The following is a 16760-nucleotide window of genomic DNA, read 5'->3' as shown; positions in this document are numbered from 1 at the left end:
AGCTTTTAATTTCTTGTAATATAAAACTAAATGTTCTCTTCATTATTATGCAAAAGTTCAATACCTTTATATATGGGGGTTCAAAATATCTCAAATCGTATACATAAAGTTAATGTTAAGTTAAAGTAGTACTTAATAAAGTAATTAAATACATGTCTTCAGTACTGAAAACTGTTGACAGGCACCTATTATATCTCTCTAAGAGACACTACAAATCATATTGGCCAGTTTAAGTAATACTTAATGACATAAATAATATATCTTTCCAGTACTGAAACATATTGTTATATATATATATATATATATATATATATATATATATATATATATATATATATATATATATCTATATATATATATATATCTATATATATATATATATATATATATATATATATATATATATATATATATATTACATTACTATAACAGGCAGTACTAATTATATTAACCTAAAAAAGAGTTATATTATAAAACATAGTATTAAATACTGAGAATTGTTGTCAGATATGACAAATTACATTAATACTAAGAAGTGTTCACAAACACAGCTAATCCCATTAGTAAGGTGTTGCCAGACATGACTAATAACATTAATATGGTGTTGCCAGACAAGACTAAGCAGTAATAATGTGTTGTCAGACGTGACAAATTACATCAATAAGGTGTTGTCAGACATGACTAATAACATTTAACATGTTGTTGTCAGACATGACTAATAACATTTAACATGTTGTCAGACATGACTAATGACATTAATTAACGTGTTGTCAGACACAATAAATTACATTAATAAGGTGTTATCATACACTAACAATTTATTCAATTTATACCGAGAATTACCTTAAATATAAACTAACACTGACTAATTACTAATATACTTTTAACCACGACAGGGACAGAACAGAACCAGTCGTGTGGCTAAGAAAATGACAAGGTATTAGAAGAATTAAGTACGAGGAGATGACACAGTAGTGGGCAGACCCATCTGCTTTTTGCATTTGTAACCATTAAATCATTCATTTTTGACATCTTATGTTAATCTAACTGTTAGCCAAGATTCTTATAAATGGACATAATTTATGATTATCGTTATGATAATTACAGTTATAATTATAAATATAAATGGTGATTATGATTATGTAATTACCATAAAGATAATTGGAATTATATCAGAAAAAGATGCGAGTTATTCCAACTTAAATTTCACGTTTTACGTAATTCTTTTATGTACTCGGATTTCATCAATGTACTCGGATTTCGAAGCGTACATACATCCATGCACACACACAACCCACATACACGCACGCTTACATACATACATACATACATACATACATACATACATACATACATACATACATACATCTTTTGATATCAAGAAAAGATCGTAAAAAAAACCACCAGGATTACTCCAGGATCGAAAAACCAATCAATAATGATTCAAGATTTACAATAATGCTTGCAAGATTGCAATACAAAGGCAGCAAGCATTTGAATGCAATTACAAGCTACAGATACCAGTCCCATGCAAGTTGCAATAACAGCAAACAACAATAGCAGGCAATTTATTTACAAGCATCAAAGCAATCACATGCAAAGTGCAGACGGTTTAGTATCGAACAATCACCTTGCAAGCAAGTGCTTGAGATACCAGAAGCTCCCATGCAAAAGCAAGCACTCTAAGAAGTAGCATGAATTTATCCATTATTTTTTTTTTTACCAAAAAGAGGAATGAAAATAACTAGAAATAATTTATTTATATTTAAAGGTGCTTTTCATCGTTATTTTCATTAAATCTGAACAGCATTATATATATATCATTATATAATATATTATCTATTATATATATATATATATATATATAATATATATAGATAAATATAGATATATATATATATATATATATATATATATATATATATATATATCTTTCTTCAATAAAACAATAATCAAGATATTTCTTCTTTATAAACCAGTTATTTATTTTACGAAAATCCTGTACTGGGCTGCTTCTAAATTCCATTATCAAATTTCATTATTCCCTGCTAATATCTTCTATTTTCCCTCTCCTTTTTTTCTGCTTCTCCGTTTCTCTTATCCTCCTTTGTGTCTCCTTCATCAGGACATTCCATTGCCTGTCCTGAAAAAATATAAAAGCATATTTTGTTGAATTTGAAAGAAAACTCATCATTTGCTTTAGTGATTTCAAGATTGGCGTAATTCACAGTTGAAATTATCTATGAATTTATCATCAGCCTAATAGTTTTGTGTATGAACTTATTAAAACTCAATAAAATCTTAAAAAGAACAATGAATATAAGATATATTTCTATTTAAAAAGCAATCTCATTCAACATAATAATAAATTCTGCTAGATTTGAACAGCGACTTTTCTCCAAGAACTCAGGATAGACTCTAACTACCATCCTCATCTTGGCATATGGATTGGAAAAAACCTTTTCACCTATTAGTCAAAGGAGTAAACTTACCTTGAAAATGAAGATGTTAACAATAAACAACTTGGAGTTCAACAAGTTGTTGACACACCACTATGTAGAACACTTCAAAAGAGAACAACCTGGAGTTGAACGAGTTGTTAACAAATTGTTAACACGCCACTAAGTTCAAAGAAACCAGGTTCTACCATATCGATACGCGAGAGAGAACTGAGTGTCGGATGTTTCAGTCCAGCTAAAATACGAAACCTTAAGAAAACTAATGATTTTGAAACCCAGCTGTGCATTGTGAAATCATTACACCTGTGATCCAGACAGGTGTGGAACTCGAGACAATACGAGTGGGTGCCCTGATACATATTAAATGAATTCACTGCCGTTCACACCAACTGCGTTTGATAATTCTTGATGCCTTTAATTAAGAGCTTTGATTTTTCCAGATAAGGGCGCAAGCCTTACAGCCTCTTTGAATCTGAAGGGACACTTGTGCTAACTGTATCTAGTTTTCCTTACCTGAACACCCAATCAGGTAACGGCCAGAATGTATGTCACCTCATTACTCTACGTTGAGAAATACATGGAGCAGTAAACGTTACTCCTTCCTTGGCGTGAATAAGGTCACAGGGCCACCTATTCAGCTACTGATCAGACTTGAAGATAGCTTCATGTCCGCAATTGGATAGCAACTGTACAGAAAACGTGATTCAGATCTCGTCAGTATTTTTCCAAGACAAAGGAATCAGTTTCTGCTTCTACCAACTTTAAATTCGGTCGAAACAACAGGATTATTTGAATTGCTTTTCTCGATATTTTTGTTGCTTTTCACTACAAACAACAGTGAAGTCTTGAAGATTGTTTCAACTGCTATTAGTGAAATTTTCTAATGAATCAAATCTTGGAACTTGTGTACTTTTCTCAATCCCAAAGAAAATTCTTGCACAGCTGAAACAAAACTACCATCAGCTTAAAACAGGTCAAATTATTAAATAACTGTAATATATTCAGTTCCGAATAAAACTACTGAATAATTTAAACATTAATACTTCCAGCTTAAAAACATATACTATAATTGAGTTCAGTGGAACAACAGATCGTATCAGAAGCACTTCATGAAGTCATTCAGGTCAAAGAGAACAGATGTATACAGACTATAACACTGATTGAAAGCTGTCTCTAAGATGTTGTCACTATAATTGTATTCCTTGTTACTTAGCCTCTCCTGAATCAATTGTCTTATTTCTATTTAAGAAAAGATGACTGATAAATCGTTCATATTCACCCATGTCTGGTCCTGCCATATAAAATTATGCACAGGACTTGATAGCTGGATGGGAAATATCAAATAAAAATATCTGCCACCATCTGCCTGTCGAGGACAAAACATTCCACTCTTGGTCTCAGTCTCCAACTATCAAAAAGAGAGGTTACCAGTAAGTTTCCAGGGTTTTTTTTGATGCAAATGTTATGCTTTTCTATTTTTATGTCGTGATGTTCTTCTCTCTTTAGTTTGGTTTGAATTTGTTATTAATTTGTTATATGGGGGTATCCTTTATCTATACTTCGTTGAGTTTCTATCTCTCTTAGGAACTTATTTTTAATACTTCTCTGTTCTTCTGGACTTTTCTTTTAATCTCAGGAGATTGGTTATATAGAGAAATTATATGAGTTCGGTTTCCTTTAGAATTCTGGGCAAGTTAAACACCACGTTTTAGTTCTTAATTATTATTGTAGCACACACAATTTCACTTTCCTATCACACACAAGTCTAATTGACTCAGGGTAAACGGAGTATAAACCGACACAAGTTATGCGTCCAGAAGTGAGTAGTTAACTAAACTTTTCTTTCGTTCCAACTGAACTCTGGACCCAGTTCTGATTTCTGGCTCCGCCCTTTCTTCTTCTGGAGACCACCCTAATTCTTCATAATTGGGTAATCTCTTACGCCTACTCTTTCCGGCGACGACATCTAACAAATCAGGGTGTACTGTGGGCGGTCCGTTCCACCAACTTGTTATCCGTTGTTCTTGGTCAAAGTTGACGTCTAACAGCTTGCATCATCGATTTTTGTTGTCTCATTCAGTCCCTTTTCTGTGTTTTACGAGTGTCGTATCGCAAACATTCCGGTTTGCGTTTCTCTTCTACTTCTCTTTCGCCTTCATCTACCAAAAACTCTACTATCACATTTTCCTAGCTAATATATTTCCTACATAACTAATCTTACAGACTTCTGCCTAAGAATCCATCTATTTTGACTGTCCTTCTGCCTCACAGCGTACACCCCTTTTTCCTTTAATGTCATCAACAAAATGTTTAAGTTCCTCCTTAATCTGCTCATAATCACACTTAAGAGCCTTAGCTGCATCAGCTCTGCAGGACCAGCGCGTCGTTGTGACGCGTTTGAGAGTCAATGAAGAATCATTATTCTTTAAAGCTTCATCCAGAAGTTGATACCGATGGGTTGACGTGTCAGAGCCTCTCTCTCTCTCTCTTCTCTCTCTCTCTTCTCTCTCTCTCTCTCTCTCTCCTCTCTCTCTCTCTCCCCCTCCTCCTTCCCCCTTTTCTCTCCCCCCCCCCCCCCCCCTCCTCTCTCTCTCTCTCTCTCTCTCTCTCTCTCTCTCTTTTAATGGGAATTTTATGTTATGCGGTACAGATTTGTCAAGATTTCCGGGATTTTAACTTTTTTTTCAAGCTTTCAAGACCAAGGTTAATTTTTCAAGATCTTGAAAAAATTTCCAAGCACTGGCAACACTGGAGGGGAGGAAGAGGAGGAGGGTTTCAGAGCGTGTGACTTTTTATTCGATCACAACTTGAGCTTAGATCTCACTTCCTGCTTTATTGGCTTGGCAATCGTTTAGTTATGATTAATGATTAAGAAGGGGAAAAATGTTTAACGTAATTACTATCTGTTACAAGTTAAAATATATAATGTCTTCTTACTCTTGGAAACTTTTAACATTGTAGCCGGAGGCTAATTCTTCGAACATTTCATCTGAACACTAGGGAACCGTAAGCGAGACTAGTGTAACCCGTTATAATAATTAAGTCAATTTAGATATACTTATAGATGCTATTATCTCGCTGAAACATATAGATTAACTAGTTAGGTTGTATTCTAACTATGACACGTCTTAGAAACTAAGGTATGTTATTTTGCAGCAACAAATCATTACAATTTTACAACCATAGTGACACAAACATTCGTAACATTCGTATGTACGAGTATCATGTTATTGTCAAACTTAATAATAAAATTTTCAATTTGGCTATTATGGGTCATACAAGTTCCCGATGACAATACTAACCTTATTAAATTAAAATGTAGTTTCTATTGGTGGGAGGCCCCCTCTTGGGGGGTGGCCCAGGCCCCTGGGCCCCCCTCCCTTAATCCGGCCCAGCACCTGGCCAATCGCAAAATATCAGATATTATCAATTTTACTAAATGTCTTTCTTAATGATATCTTCATCATTATTTTCCCGATGCATTGTAGTTGAAAATAACTTCATATTCTGTGTTTCAAGGAGCAATGTAGTTTTGTAATACCGGCGTAGTTTTAACTAATGCTAATGTATAAACGACTTCATTATCGCTGGCAATTTTGATTGACGTATTTTAAAAGCAATTGCCAGAGAATATGCTATTGTGGGAATCAAACTATTCTCTCTTCAGGTAAGTCAACTCAACTGCCGTTGACCTTCCAAGTCCTTCCCCTTCCCTGAATAGTTCCTGTCTTGGGGAAGGGTTAGGAACCACTATCTACTACCTTGGCATAGGTCAGTTAGGTTCCGCAGTATTTTAACAATCTTAGGGTGCAGCCCTTAGCTCAACTATGAATTTGTTACATTGGTGAAAGTATCTGCATCTTGCATATTCGTTGGTATTTAAAAAAAAATTACATATAGCCATAATTTGTAAGTTTCCAAAAACTGGCATTGGGTGGCATCACCCATATCGCCCTTCTTCTTATTGATTTTGACCCAATCATGCAAAATGTATATACTATATACATATACATATACATATATATATATATATATATATATATATATATATATATGTGTGTGTGTGTGTGTGTGTGTGTGTGTGTGTGTGTGTGTGTGTGTATGTGTGTGTGTGTGTGCGTGTGTGTGTGTATGTACGGTGGTGTTGATAGCAATAGAGTGGTCCACCATTAAATTGAAAATGTACGTTTTCTCTCCTCAAAATATTTTAAGTTCCATAGAAAACGAGACTTATTGAGATTCGTAACTATTCTATTCCATTAAGATTTAGCCGTTATATTAAAGGAAACATTTTTTCATTAAGACATTCGTATGTGTAAGTATATAATTACTGAGAAGGGGAAAGATGTTTAACGTAATTACTATCTGTTACAAGTTAAAATATTTATATTGTCTTCTTACTCTTGGAAACGGAGGCTAATTCTTTGAACATTTCTTTTGAACACTATGGAACCGTAGGCGAGACCAGCGTAAGCCGTTATGATAATTAAGTCAATTTTGATTGATTGATTGATTATGTCTTTTAAAAACTGGTGTTACAACATCTCGGTTATTGACACCGAAATAAATTTAGATAAAAAGTAGAATTAAATCTAAAATTAATTTAATATAAAAAAATCTAAAAATATATTTCTATGAAAAAAATAAAATTTAAATATATAAACCATTACATATTTATTCTATTATAATCTAAATTTTGTTGAGGAGGCCAGCCTCCCTCATAAAGATATATAACTGCTCTATATTACAATCCTTTCCAAGAATTGTAGAAAGGATAAAATTACCTCCTCTATCACATCCCCAAGAAAGGAACCTATGTCTCAAATTCCCAATAATAAGGAAGCTTTATAGTGACAAGTTTTGTTTATTTAAGAATTAGCCTGTAAATCGTCAGGATATTCATTCTTTACGATTTCCTCCTCCTTTCTGGGCCCCTTATTTTAGTTTGAGTGTGTTGGTATTCCTGTCGTAATTGTGTATACGTGTGGTTTGAATTATTATTATTATTATTAAGTGGGGAAGTGGTTAAATTATTTCCTGTATTCAAGAGGTTCAGGTGTAATTTCTATCTTTTTATTAATGTATTAAATTTATGGTTTTTCGTTGTGTTTGTTTACTCACCCCTTGAATTGATCGTTGAACTTTCATTACTGAGTTTGTGGTATGATTCCACCCTATTGTGGACTTCACATCGGTGTTATATGGATAGAGTATTTTGGTGACGGTAAAACAAACCGTTACAATATATATATATATTATTAATATTATATATATATATATAGATATATATATATATATATAATATATATATATATATATATATATATATATATGTGTGTGTGTGTGTGTGTGTGTGTGTGTTTGTGTGTATAATGTGTGTGTGTATGTATGTACGTGCGTCAATTGTATATACAAGTATGTATGTATGTATGCATGTACTCATTGTTTTGTAATTTCACGAGAGAATCTAAAAAAGAAAAATGTTCGAGGCGAATGAAAGTTTGGACGAACTGAGACTGGAAAAGATAAAAGGATTGGACCGAAAATAATATCAACTGGATCCTCCATAAGTCTCCTAGTTCCAGGTCGCAGGCTTCAAGGATTCAACTGGATCTTCGATAAGTCTCCTGGTTCGAGGTTGCAGGCTTCAAGGATTTAACTGGATCTTCGATACGTCTTCATTTTCCAGGCTCCAGTTCTTTAACTGAATCTTCGATAATTCTCCAGTTTCCTATGCTTCAATTGTTTTAACTAAATCTTCCATAATTCTCCAGGCTCCGAGACCAACTAACGAAGACGTAAAAGACGTCTTCAGCGGATTCGCCCAGAGTCCAGAAAGGATCTTCCAGAGATTCCTGGAGACACTTGGATCACAGGCGACGAGAAGCTTCCCCAGGGAAGCCCAGGATGGAACCCTCCCCCCTTTTTCTAAAACTAACGATACTTCACAGCGATGACAACTACATAGTTAACAATATGAAACGTGTTGTGAACAATTTTTTGTCTTCTCGAGTGAGTGTATCGCGTCGAGATTTGCTGGGAGCTACAGATGCTCCTTGTTATCCTTTATTATCATCCCCACCTCGGGCCCTAACAGTCTACCGCCCAGCGAAAAGATTAGCCCTCAGGAGAATTCGAGAGTACTATTTTCCTAGGAGAAGGAAAGATAATTTCCCTCGTGCGTCGAGAAGCGCCGAGAGGAAGATGGAGGCGACGGAAGCGCCAACAGCAAGACAGATCTCTCTGACACAAAACTTGCCTCACGACGGAAAGCTAGAAATGAGACGAATTCTCCGGCCGAAGAGAGGGCTTAGCGTGAGGCAAAACTTTCTGAATCGAAGAGCAGAAGGTTTCTGTAATAGTACTGTTATGCAGGACGACAGAGGAACGAAGAGGAAGCTCCAGGGGACAGAAGAGAGAGGCCCCGACACCAAACGGGCAAGGACGAAGGAAGATGGCTGGCTTGTAGCTGGAGACGCTCCTTGTTATACCCAGTTGCTGGCAAGGAGCAGCTATCCCCAGCCACAGCCGACGGACTTGGAAGAGGAATTCGCTACGTTCCGTGCCACTGAGACCAAAGCAGTGCCCCGCAAATGGAAGAGGAGGTACATGAGGAACAGAACAGCGAACCGTTTCCCTCGAGTGCTGAGAAACACCGAGGGAACGAAGAGAAAGATGGAGAACACAGGGGAGTCATCCCCGTCTAACATGAGACTCAGGAAGGATGAAGACGAAGCATCGACTGCTAGTCCTACACGAAGGCCTCCCCTGAAAGCAAGGCGAGGAGGTATGATAAAGGTGGCAGCTCTGAGGAAGAGGTTTGCGGACAATTCCCAGAGAAGGCCACAAGACTGTCAGGGAAAGAAGAGGAAGCTGGAGGAGGACGTGGAAATGATTGCATCCGTCGATCAGGGAAAAATGGAGGCCACAGGCAAGACAGAGCCCCTGAGCAAAAGACGGAAGGCAGACCGAAGCCCTCCTCCTCCTCGCAGTCCACCAAAGGCACGGAAAAGGCTACCTCGGCAGGCAAAGGCTAACGCAGTGGACAGAATCCACAAGGTTTATGGTGTCCCCGCCGAGAGACCTAAGCCGGGCCAAAATGTAGCAGCCGAAGAGGACAAAATGAAAAAGAAGGTAAATGAAAAAGTTGAGGAAATAGCACAGAAAGAGGCAGAAGAAGCAAAAGGAGAGCGAACGGACATTTCCCCTGACGAACCTCAACAGAAGAGGCTATGGAAAAGGAAAGGGAAAGAAGAGCCTCCAAAGAAGCAGGCTGCAAAAAAGCAGAAGAAGCAGAAGAAAATGGAGGCTCCAAAGAATCAGGCCGAGAAGAATAAGAAGAAGAACGAGGAGCCTCCGAAGAAACCGGCCAAGAGGAGAACGAAGAAAGGTGCGAAAAGACCCCAAAATCAGGAGAAGGACACGGGGAAGCCGGAAGCCATAACGATGAGTGAGGCTGAGGTTGCCGAGCTCCTCAAGGAAGGAAAGGAGCTGGGCGCAGGGACCTACGGAACCGCTTACAAGATCGTCCACAAGGGAGAGGTAGCCGTCCTAAAGGTGGCCAATTCCCGCCTGTGGAGTGTGAAAGCGGCTTTCAGAAAGGAAGCGAAGGTTCTTCAGGCCCTCAATGGCACAGGAGGTGCTCCTCTGCTGTTTGGCACCTGCAGCAAACCAGCAGCTATCCTCATGGAGTATTGCCCTGGCGAAGAGTTCCTCTCGTTTATAAACGACTCGAAGAACTCTCCTTCCCTCGCTTTGGGAATCCTTCCAGACATTGCGAGGGAGCTGCACAAGATCCACTTGGCAGGTTACGTCCATGTGGATTTGAAGACTGATAACGTCATGGTCAACGTCCCAGAAGGCAAGGGCAAGAAACAAGTGAAGCCCAGGATAATCGACTTCGGAATAGCTGTGGAAAGGGGAAAGGAAATCGAGCTATATCCGAATTTTTCAGATTCCATCTACCCGCCTGAGTACACGGAAGGTGCGCCGGCGCAGCCCTCTGGAGACGTATATTCCATGGGATGTCTTATTGAGGATACGATCTATGCCTTCACCGATCACATCCCACAGCAATACGAGGAAATTATAACCATGGCGAAGAACGAGAACCCAAGACTTCGCCCAACCGTGCCCAAGTTAGTGAAGTTGTTGGAAGCAGCAAGAAAGATGCCCGACCTACAATAGAAACCACAGGGGTAGCCAGGACAGTCTAAAAAAGCCCCTAGACAGCTTCTAGTATTGCTCTGTTCCTCTATGGAGATTCTGCATGTAGAAAGTCTGTTATGCGAACAACTGGTCGGATTTCTAGATCATCTAGAAACACGGCTCGCAGAGGGAAGCAGTCCACTGCTTCTAGTATGCTATGTTCCTTAATGGAGATTCTACTTGTAGAAAAACTCTGTTATGCGAACAACTGGTCGGATTTCTAGATCATCTAGAAACACGGCTCGCAGAGGGAAGCAATTAGACTGCTTCTAGTATGCTATGTTCTTTAATGGAGATTCTACTTGTAGAAAAACTCTGTTATGCGAACAACTGGTCGGATTTCTAGATCATCTAGAAACACGGCTTGCAGAGGGAAGCAGTCCACTGCTTCTAGTATGCTATGTTCCTTAATGGAGATTCTACTTGTAGAATCTGTTATGCGAACAACTGGTCGGATTTCTAGATCATTTAGAAACACGGCTTGCCAGAGGGCAGTCCACTGCTTCTAGTATGCTATGTTCCTTAATGGAGATTCTACTTGTAGAAAAACTCTGTTATGCAAACAACTGGTCGGATTTCTAGATCATCTAGAAACACGGCTTGCAGAGGGAAGCAGTCCACTGCTTCTAGTATGCTATGTTCCTTAATGGAGATTCTACTTATAGAAAAACTCTGTTATGCAAACAACTGGCGTCGGATTCTAGATCATTTAGAAACACGGCTTGCAGAGGAGGCAGTCACTGCTTCTAGTATTGCTATGCTTCCCACCTTAATTGGAGATTCTACTTGTAGAAAAACTCTGTTATGTGAACAACCTTGTCGGGATTTCTAGATCATCTAGAAACACGGCTCGCCAGAGGGAAGCAATTAGACCGCTTCTAGTATGCTATGTTCCTTAATGGAGATTCTACTTGTAGAAAAAACTCTGTTGATGCGAACAACTGGTCGGATTTTTCTAGATCATCTAGAAACATGGCTTGCAGAGGGAGGCAGTCCACTGCTTCTAGTATGATATTGGGCTTATGGGGAGATTCCTTACTTGTAGAAAAACTCTTATAAGAACCAAACTGGCGGATTTCTAGATCATTTAGAAAACTAGCTTGCAGAGGGAAGGGCAGTCATCGCTTCTGTTATTCTTGGTTCCTTAATGGAGATTTAATTTAGGAAAAACTCTGTTATAAGAACAACTGGTCGGATTTCTAGATCTCTAGACCTGTCTTGGCAGAGGATCAATGACAAGTCTCGCTTCTAGTTATGCTATGTTCCTTAATGAGCGATTCTACTTGTGAAAAAACTCTGTTATAATAACAACTGGTCGATTTCTAGAATCATTTAATAAACCCGGCTTGCAGAGAGAGGCGTCCACTGCTTCTAGTATTGCTATGTTCCTTAATGGGATTCTCTTGTAGAAAAAACCTCTGTTATCTCAACGGAACGAACTATGTCGGATATTCTAGATCATTTAGAAATAGGCGGGCTACGCAACTAGGGAAAGTCAGTCTTAACCGCTTCTAGTATGCTATGTTTTCCTTAATGGAGATTCTACCTTGTAGAAAAACTCTGTTATTGCAAACAATCAGTCGGATTGTCTACATCATTTAGAAACAAACTGCTTTGCAGAGGGAGGCAGTCCTGCTTCTAGTATGCTATGGTTTCCTTAATGGATGATTCTACTTGTAGAAACTCCTGTTATGCGAACACTGTCGGATTTCAGATCATTTAGAAACACGGCTTGCAGAGGAAGCATCAACTGCTTACTATATGCTATGTTCCTTAATGAGATTCTACTTGTAGACAAACTTTTGTTATGCGAACACTGGTCGTATTTCTAGATCATAAGAAACACGGCAAATCAGCGGGAAGCAGTCCACTGCTCTAGTATGCTATGTTCCTTGGGGAGATTCTACTTGTAGAAAAAACTCTGTTATAGCAACAACTGGTCGGGATTTTCTTCTAGATCATTAGAACACGGCTTGCAGAGGGAAGCAGTCACTGCTTCTAGTATAGCTATGTTCCTTAATGAGATTCTACTTGTAGAAAAACTCTGTAGTAAGAACAACTGGTCGGGATTTCTAGATCATAACGAAACGTGGCCTGACAATGAGGGGAAGCAGTCCACTGCTTCTAGTATGCGATGTTCCTTTTATGGAGATTCTACCTTGTAGAAAGACTCTGTAGTGATCAACAACCGGTCGATTTCTAATCATCTAGAAACCGGCTCGCAGAGGGAGAATCGTCCACTGCTTCTAGTATGCTATGTTCCTTATGGAGATTCTACTTGTAGAAAAACTCTGTTATGTGAACAACTGGTCGGATTTCTAGAATCATAAAGAAACATGGCATGCAGATGGGACGCACTGCTCAGTATGCTATGTTCCTTTATGGGTTCTACTTGTAAAAAACTCTGTTTGGTGACACGTCGGATTTCTAGATCATCTAGACTACGCTCGCAGGAGGGAAGCGTCCACTGCTTCTAGTGCTATGTTCCTTAATGAGATTCTACTTGTAGAAAAACTCTGTTATAGAACAACTGGTCGGATTTCTAGATCATAAAGAAACATGGCATGCAGAGGGAAGCAGTCCAACTGCTTCTAGTATGCTATGTTTCCTTAATGGAGATTCTACTTGTAGAAAAACGCTGTTATAAGAACAACTGGTCGTATTTCTAGATATACAATTGTAAAGAAAAACATGCATGTCGAGAGGGAAGCAGTCCCACTGCTTCTAGTATGCTATGTTCCTTAATGAAGATTTTCTACTTGCGAAAACTCTGTTATAACAACTGGTCGGATTTCTAGATCATTTAGAAACACTGGCGTCAGACAGGAAGCAGTCCACTGCTTCTAGTATGCTATGTTCCTTAATGGAGATTCTACTTGTAGAAAAACTCTGTTATAAGAACAACTGTCGGATTTCTAGATCATAAGAAAGGGACATGGCATTGTCAGAGGGAAGCAGTCCACCGCTTCTAGTATGCTATGTTCTTTAATGGAGATTCTACTTGCAAGACTCTGTTATAAACAGAACACTGTCGGATTTCTAGATCATTTAGAAAACAGAACGGCTCGAGAGGGAAGACAGTCCACTGCTTCTAGTATGCTATGTTCCTTAATGTAGATTCTACTTGCAGAAAAACTCTGTTATAAGAACAACTGGTCGGATTTCTAGATCATCTAGAAACATGGCTCGCAGAGGGAAGCAGTCCACTGCTTCTAGTATCGCCTAATGGTTCCTTAATGGAGATTCTCACTTGTAGAAAAACTCTGTTCTATAACAACAACTGGTTTCGGATTTCTAGCTCATCTAGAAACACGGCTCACAGATGAAAACAATTAGACCGCTTCTAGTATTTTATGTTCCTTAATGGAGATTCTACTTGTAGAAACAAGACTCTGTTATAAAGAACAACTGGTCGGATTTCTAGATCATCTAGAAACACGGCTCGCAGAGGGAAGCAGTCCACTGCTTCTAGTATGCTATGTTCCTTAATGGAGATTCTACTTGTAGAAGACCCCTGTTATAAGAACAACTGGTCGGATTTCTAGATCATCTAGAAACACGGCTCGCATAGGGAAGCAATTAGACTGCTTCTAGTATGCTATGTTCCTTAATGGAGATTCTACTTGTAGAAAAACTCTGTTATGCAAACAACTGGTCGGATTTCTAGATCATCTAGAAACACGGCTCGCAGTGGGAAGTAGTTGGATTCTTCAAGTATGCTATGTTCAAGTTTGAGTTTGAGCTCAAGTTCGAGTTTGAGGTTAAGTTTGAGGTTGAGGTCAGGTTTGAACTTGAGTTATAGTTTGAGTTTGAGTTAAGTTTGAGTTTGAGCTCTAGATTGAGTTTGAATTCCAGTTTGAGTTTGAGTACTAGTTTGAGTTTGAGGTTAAGTTTGAGTTAGAATTCCAGTTTCAGTTAAAGGGTAAGTTTGAGTTTGAGGTCAAGTTTGAGTTTGAGGTCAAGTCTGAGTTTGAGATCCAGATTGAGTTTGAGGTCAAGTTTGAGTTTGAGTTCTAGAATGAGTTTGAGTTCCAGTTTGAGGTGTAGTTTTTGTTAGAGTCCCAGTTTGAGTTTAAGGGTAAGTTTGAGTTTGAGTTCTAGTTTGAGTTTGAGCTCAAGTTTGTGTTTGAGATCCATAAAGCTTTTGGGGGGTCAAGTTTGAGATTGAGGTTAAGTTTTGAGTTTGAGGTAAAGTTTGAGTTTGAGATCCAGATTGAGTAGGAGGTCAAGTTTGAGTTAGAGTACTAGTTTGAATTTGAGCTCAAATTTGAGTTTGACAACATGTTTGAGTTTGAATTCCAGTTTTAATTTGATATGGAGGAGTTACGGAGTTCCATTTGACAACGTCTGTGTGTGTGAGAGAGAGAGAGAGAGAAAGAGAGAGAGAGTGTTAATTGCTGTATGGATAGTTAACGACTGTAATGGCTGTTAGTGAGTTCTGGCTGGGTTGTCTGCTGGTAGAGATCAGAGTTCTGAACTTCTGAGTTTTTTTTTTCAGTCAGTCTTTGAGGAGAGCTGGTGACAGTAGTGTTGACAGCAGTTATTGGAGGCATTGAAATTCGTTAGAGTTGTGTGTGTGATTTGTTGTTGGTTATTATTAAGTTTGATGTTAATTGATTTAGAGCTGTGTGGTTGGATTTGTTGTGCTTGTGAGTTTTTGTTGAGTTATTGTGAGTTGTTATGGTTGAGGGTTTTTGTTGGGAGCTGTTGTGGTTTCATGGTGGGTGTGAGTTGTTGAAGGTTGTTATTGGTGAGCTGTTGTGATTCCATTGGTGTTGTTAGTGGGTGTGTGTGTGTTGCCTTTTTGTGTTGTTGTTTTGTGTTGGGTTGTAGTCCTTGGTTGTTTGTTGTTGTTGGGTTGTAGTCCTTGGTTGTTTGTTGTTGTTGGGTTGTAGTCCTTGGTTGTTGTGTTATTGGGTTGTGGGTTGTGGTTCTTGGTAGTTGTTGTTGTTGCTTAACCAGCAGACAGCACAGGATAGCCGGAGTATCTGGATTGGTGGAGTTGGTAAGTACATGTGGTTTTGTGTGTGTTTTTTTTTTTTTTTCTGTGTAGGTATAGTTCAATTGTCCTGCTGTATTCTGAAGTGTAAAGTAAAAAGTGTGACTGGGGTGAGTTGGGCAGCTGGACTGATTAGGTATATGTGTTGGGGGGGGGGGGATTCTGCAGCTTGTTTTTGAGCTTGTGATTCCGCCACATTGAGAACCAGTTCAAGTTTTGAGATTGGGTTAAAAGTTGAGGTTGATTTCAATGTTGGGTTCAATTTTGAGATTGGGTTCAAGTCTAGGTTGAGTTCAATTTTGGGATCAATTTTTGAGATTAGGTTTCAAGTTTGGGGTTGGTTCGATTTTTGGGTTCAATTTTGAGATTGGGTTCAAGTCTAGGTTGAGTTCAATTTTGGGTTCAAAATTTAGATTGGGTTCATGTTTGGGGTTAGATTCACTTTTGAGTTCAATTTTGAGATTGGTTTCAAGTTTGGGGTTGGGTTCGATTTTGGGTTCAATTTTGAGATTGGATTCAAGTTTTGGGTTGGGTTCGATTTTGGGATCCAATTTTAAGATTGGGTTCAAGTTTGGGATGGGTTCTATTTTCTTTTGGGGTTCAAGTTTTTTGGATTGGGTTCAGTTTGGGTTCAGTTCAATTTTGTGTTCAATTTAAAGATTGGGTTCAAGTTTGTGGTTGGGTTCGATTTTCTGTTCAATTTTGAGATTGAGTTCAAGTTTGAGTTGACTTAATTTTGGTTCAATTTTGAGATTGGTTTCAAGTTTGGGGTTGGGTTCGATTTTGGGTTCAATTTTGAGATTGGTTTCAAGTTTGGGGTTGGGTTCGATTTTGGGTTCAATTTTGAGATTGGATTCAAGTTTTGGGTTGGGTTCGATTTTGGGATCCAATTTTAAGATTGGGTTCAAGTTTGGGATGGGTTCTATTTTGGGTTCAAGTTTGGGTTCAGTTCAATTTTGTGTTCAATTTAAAGATTGGGTTCAAGTTTGGGGTTGGGTTCGATTTTCGGTTCAATTTTGAGATTGGGTTCTTTGAGGTTGGAATCGATTTTGGGTTAAATTTGGAAATTTGGTTCAAGTTTGGGTTCAGTTCAA

The 16760-nt window shown here is 38.3% G+C and overlaps 1 protein-coding gene across 1 annotated transcript; it reads left to right on the top strand.

Annotated features, from left to right (window-relative positions):
• Positions 1-8663: 8663 nt before the first annotated feature.
• LOC135205144 (uncharacterized) lies at positions 8664-10646 on the top strand. Its single transcript, XM_064235508.1, has one exon. The coding sequence runs from the start codon at positions 8664-8666 to the stop codon at positions 10644-10646; it is 1983 nt and encodes a 660-aa protein (XP_064091578.1).
• Positions 10647-16760: the final 6114 nt, after the last annotated feature.

Source organism: Macrobrachium nipponense, chromosome 48 (assembly GCF_015104395.2).
Source record: "Macrobrachium nipponense isolate FS-2020 chromosome 48, ASM1510439v2, whole genome shotgun sequence".
In the NCBI taxonomy this organism is placed as follows: Eukaryota; Metazoa; Arthropoda; class Malacostraca; order Decapoda; family Palaemonidae; genus Macrobrachium; species Macrobrachium nipponense.
This window is presented reverse-complemented; position numbering and strand designations above follow the sequence as displayed.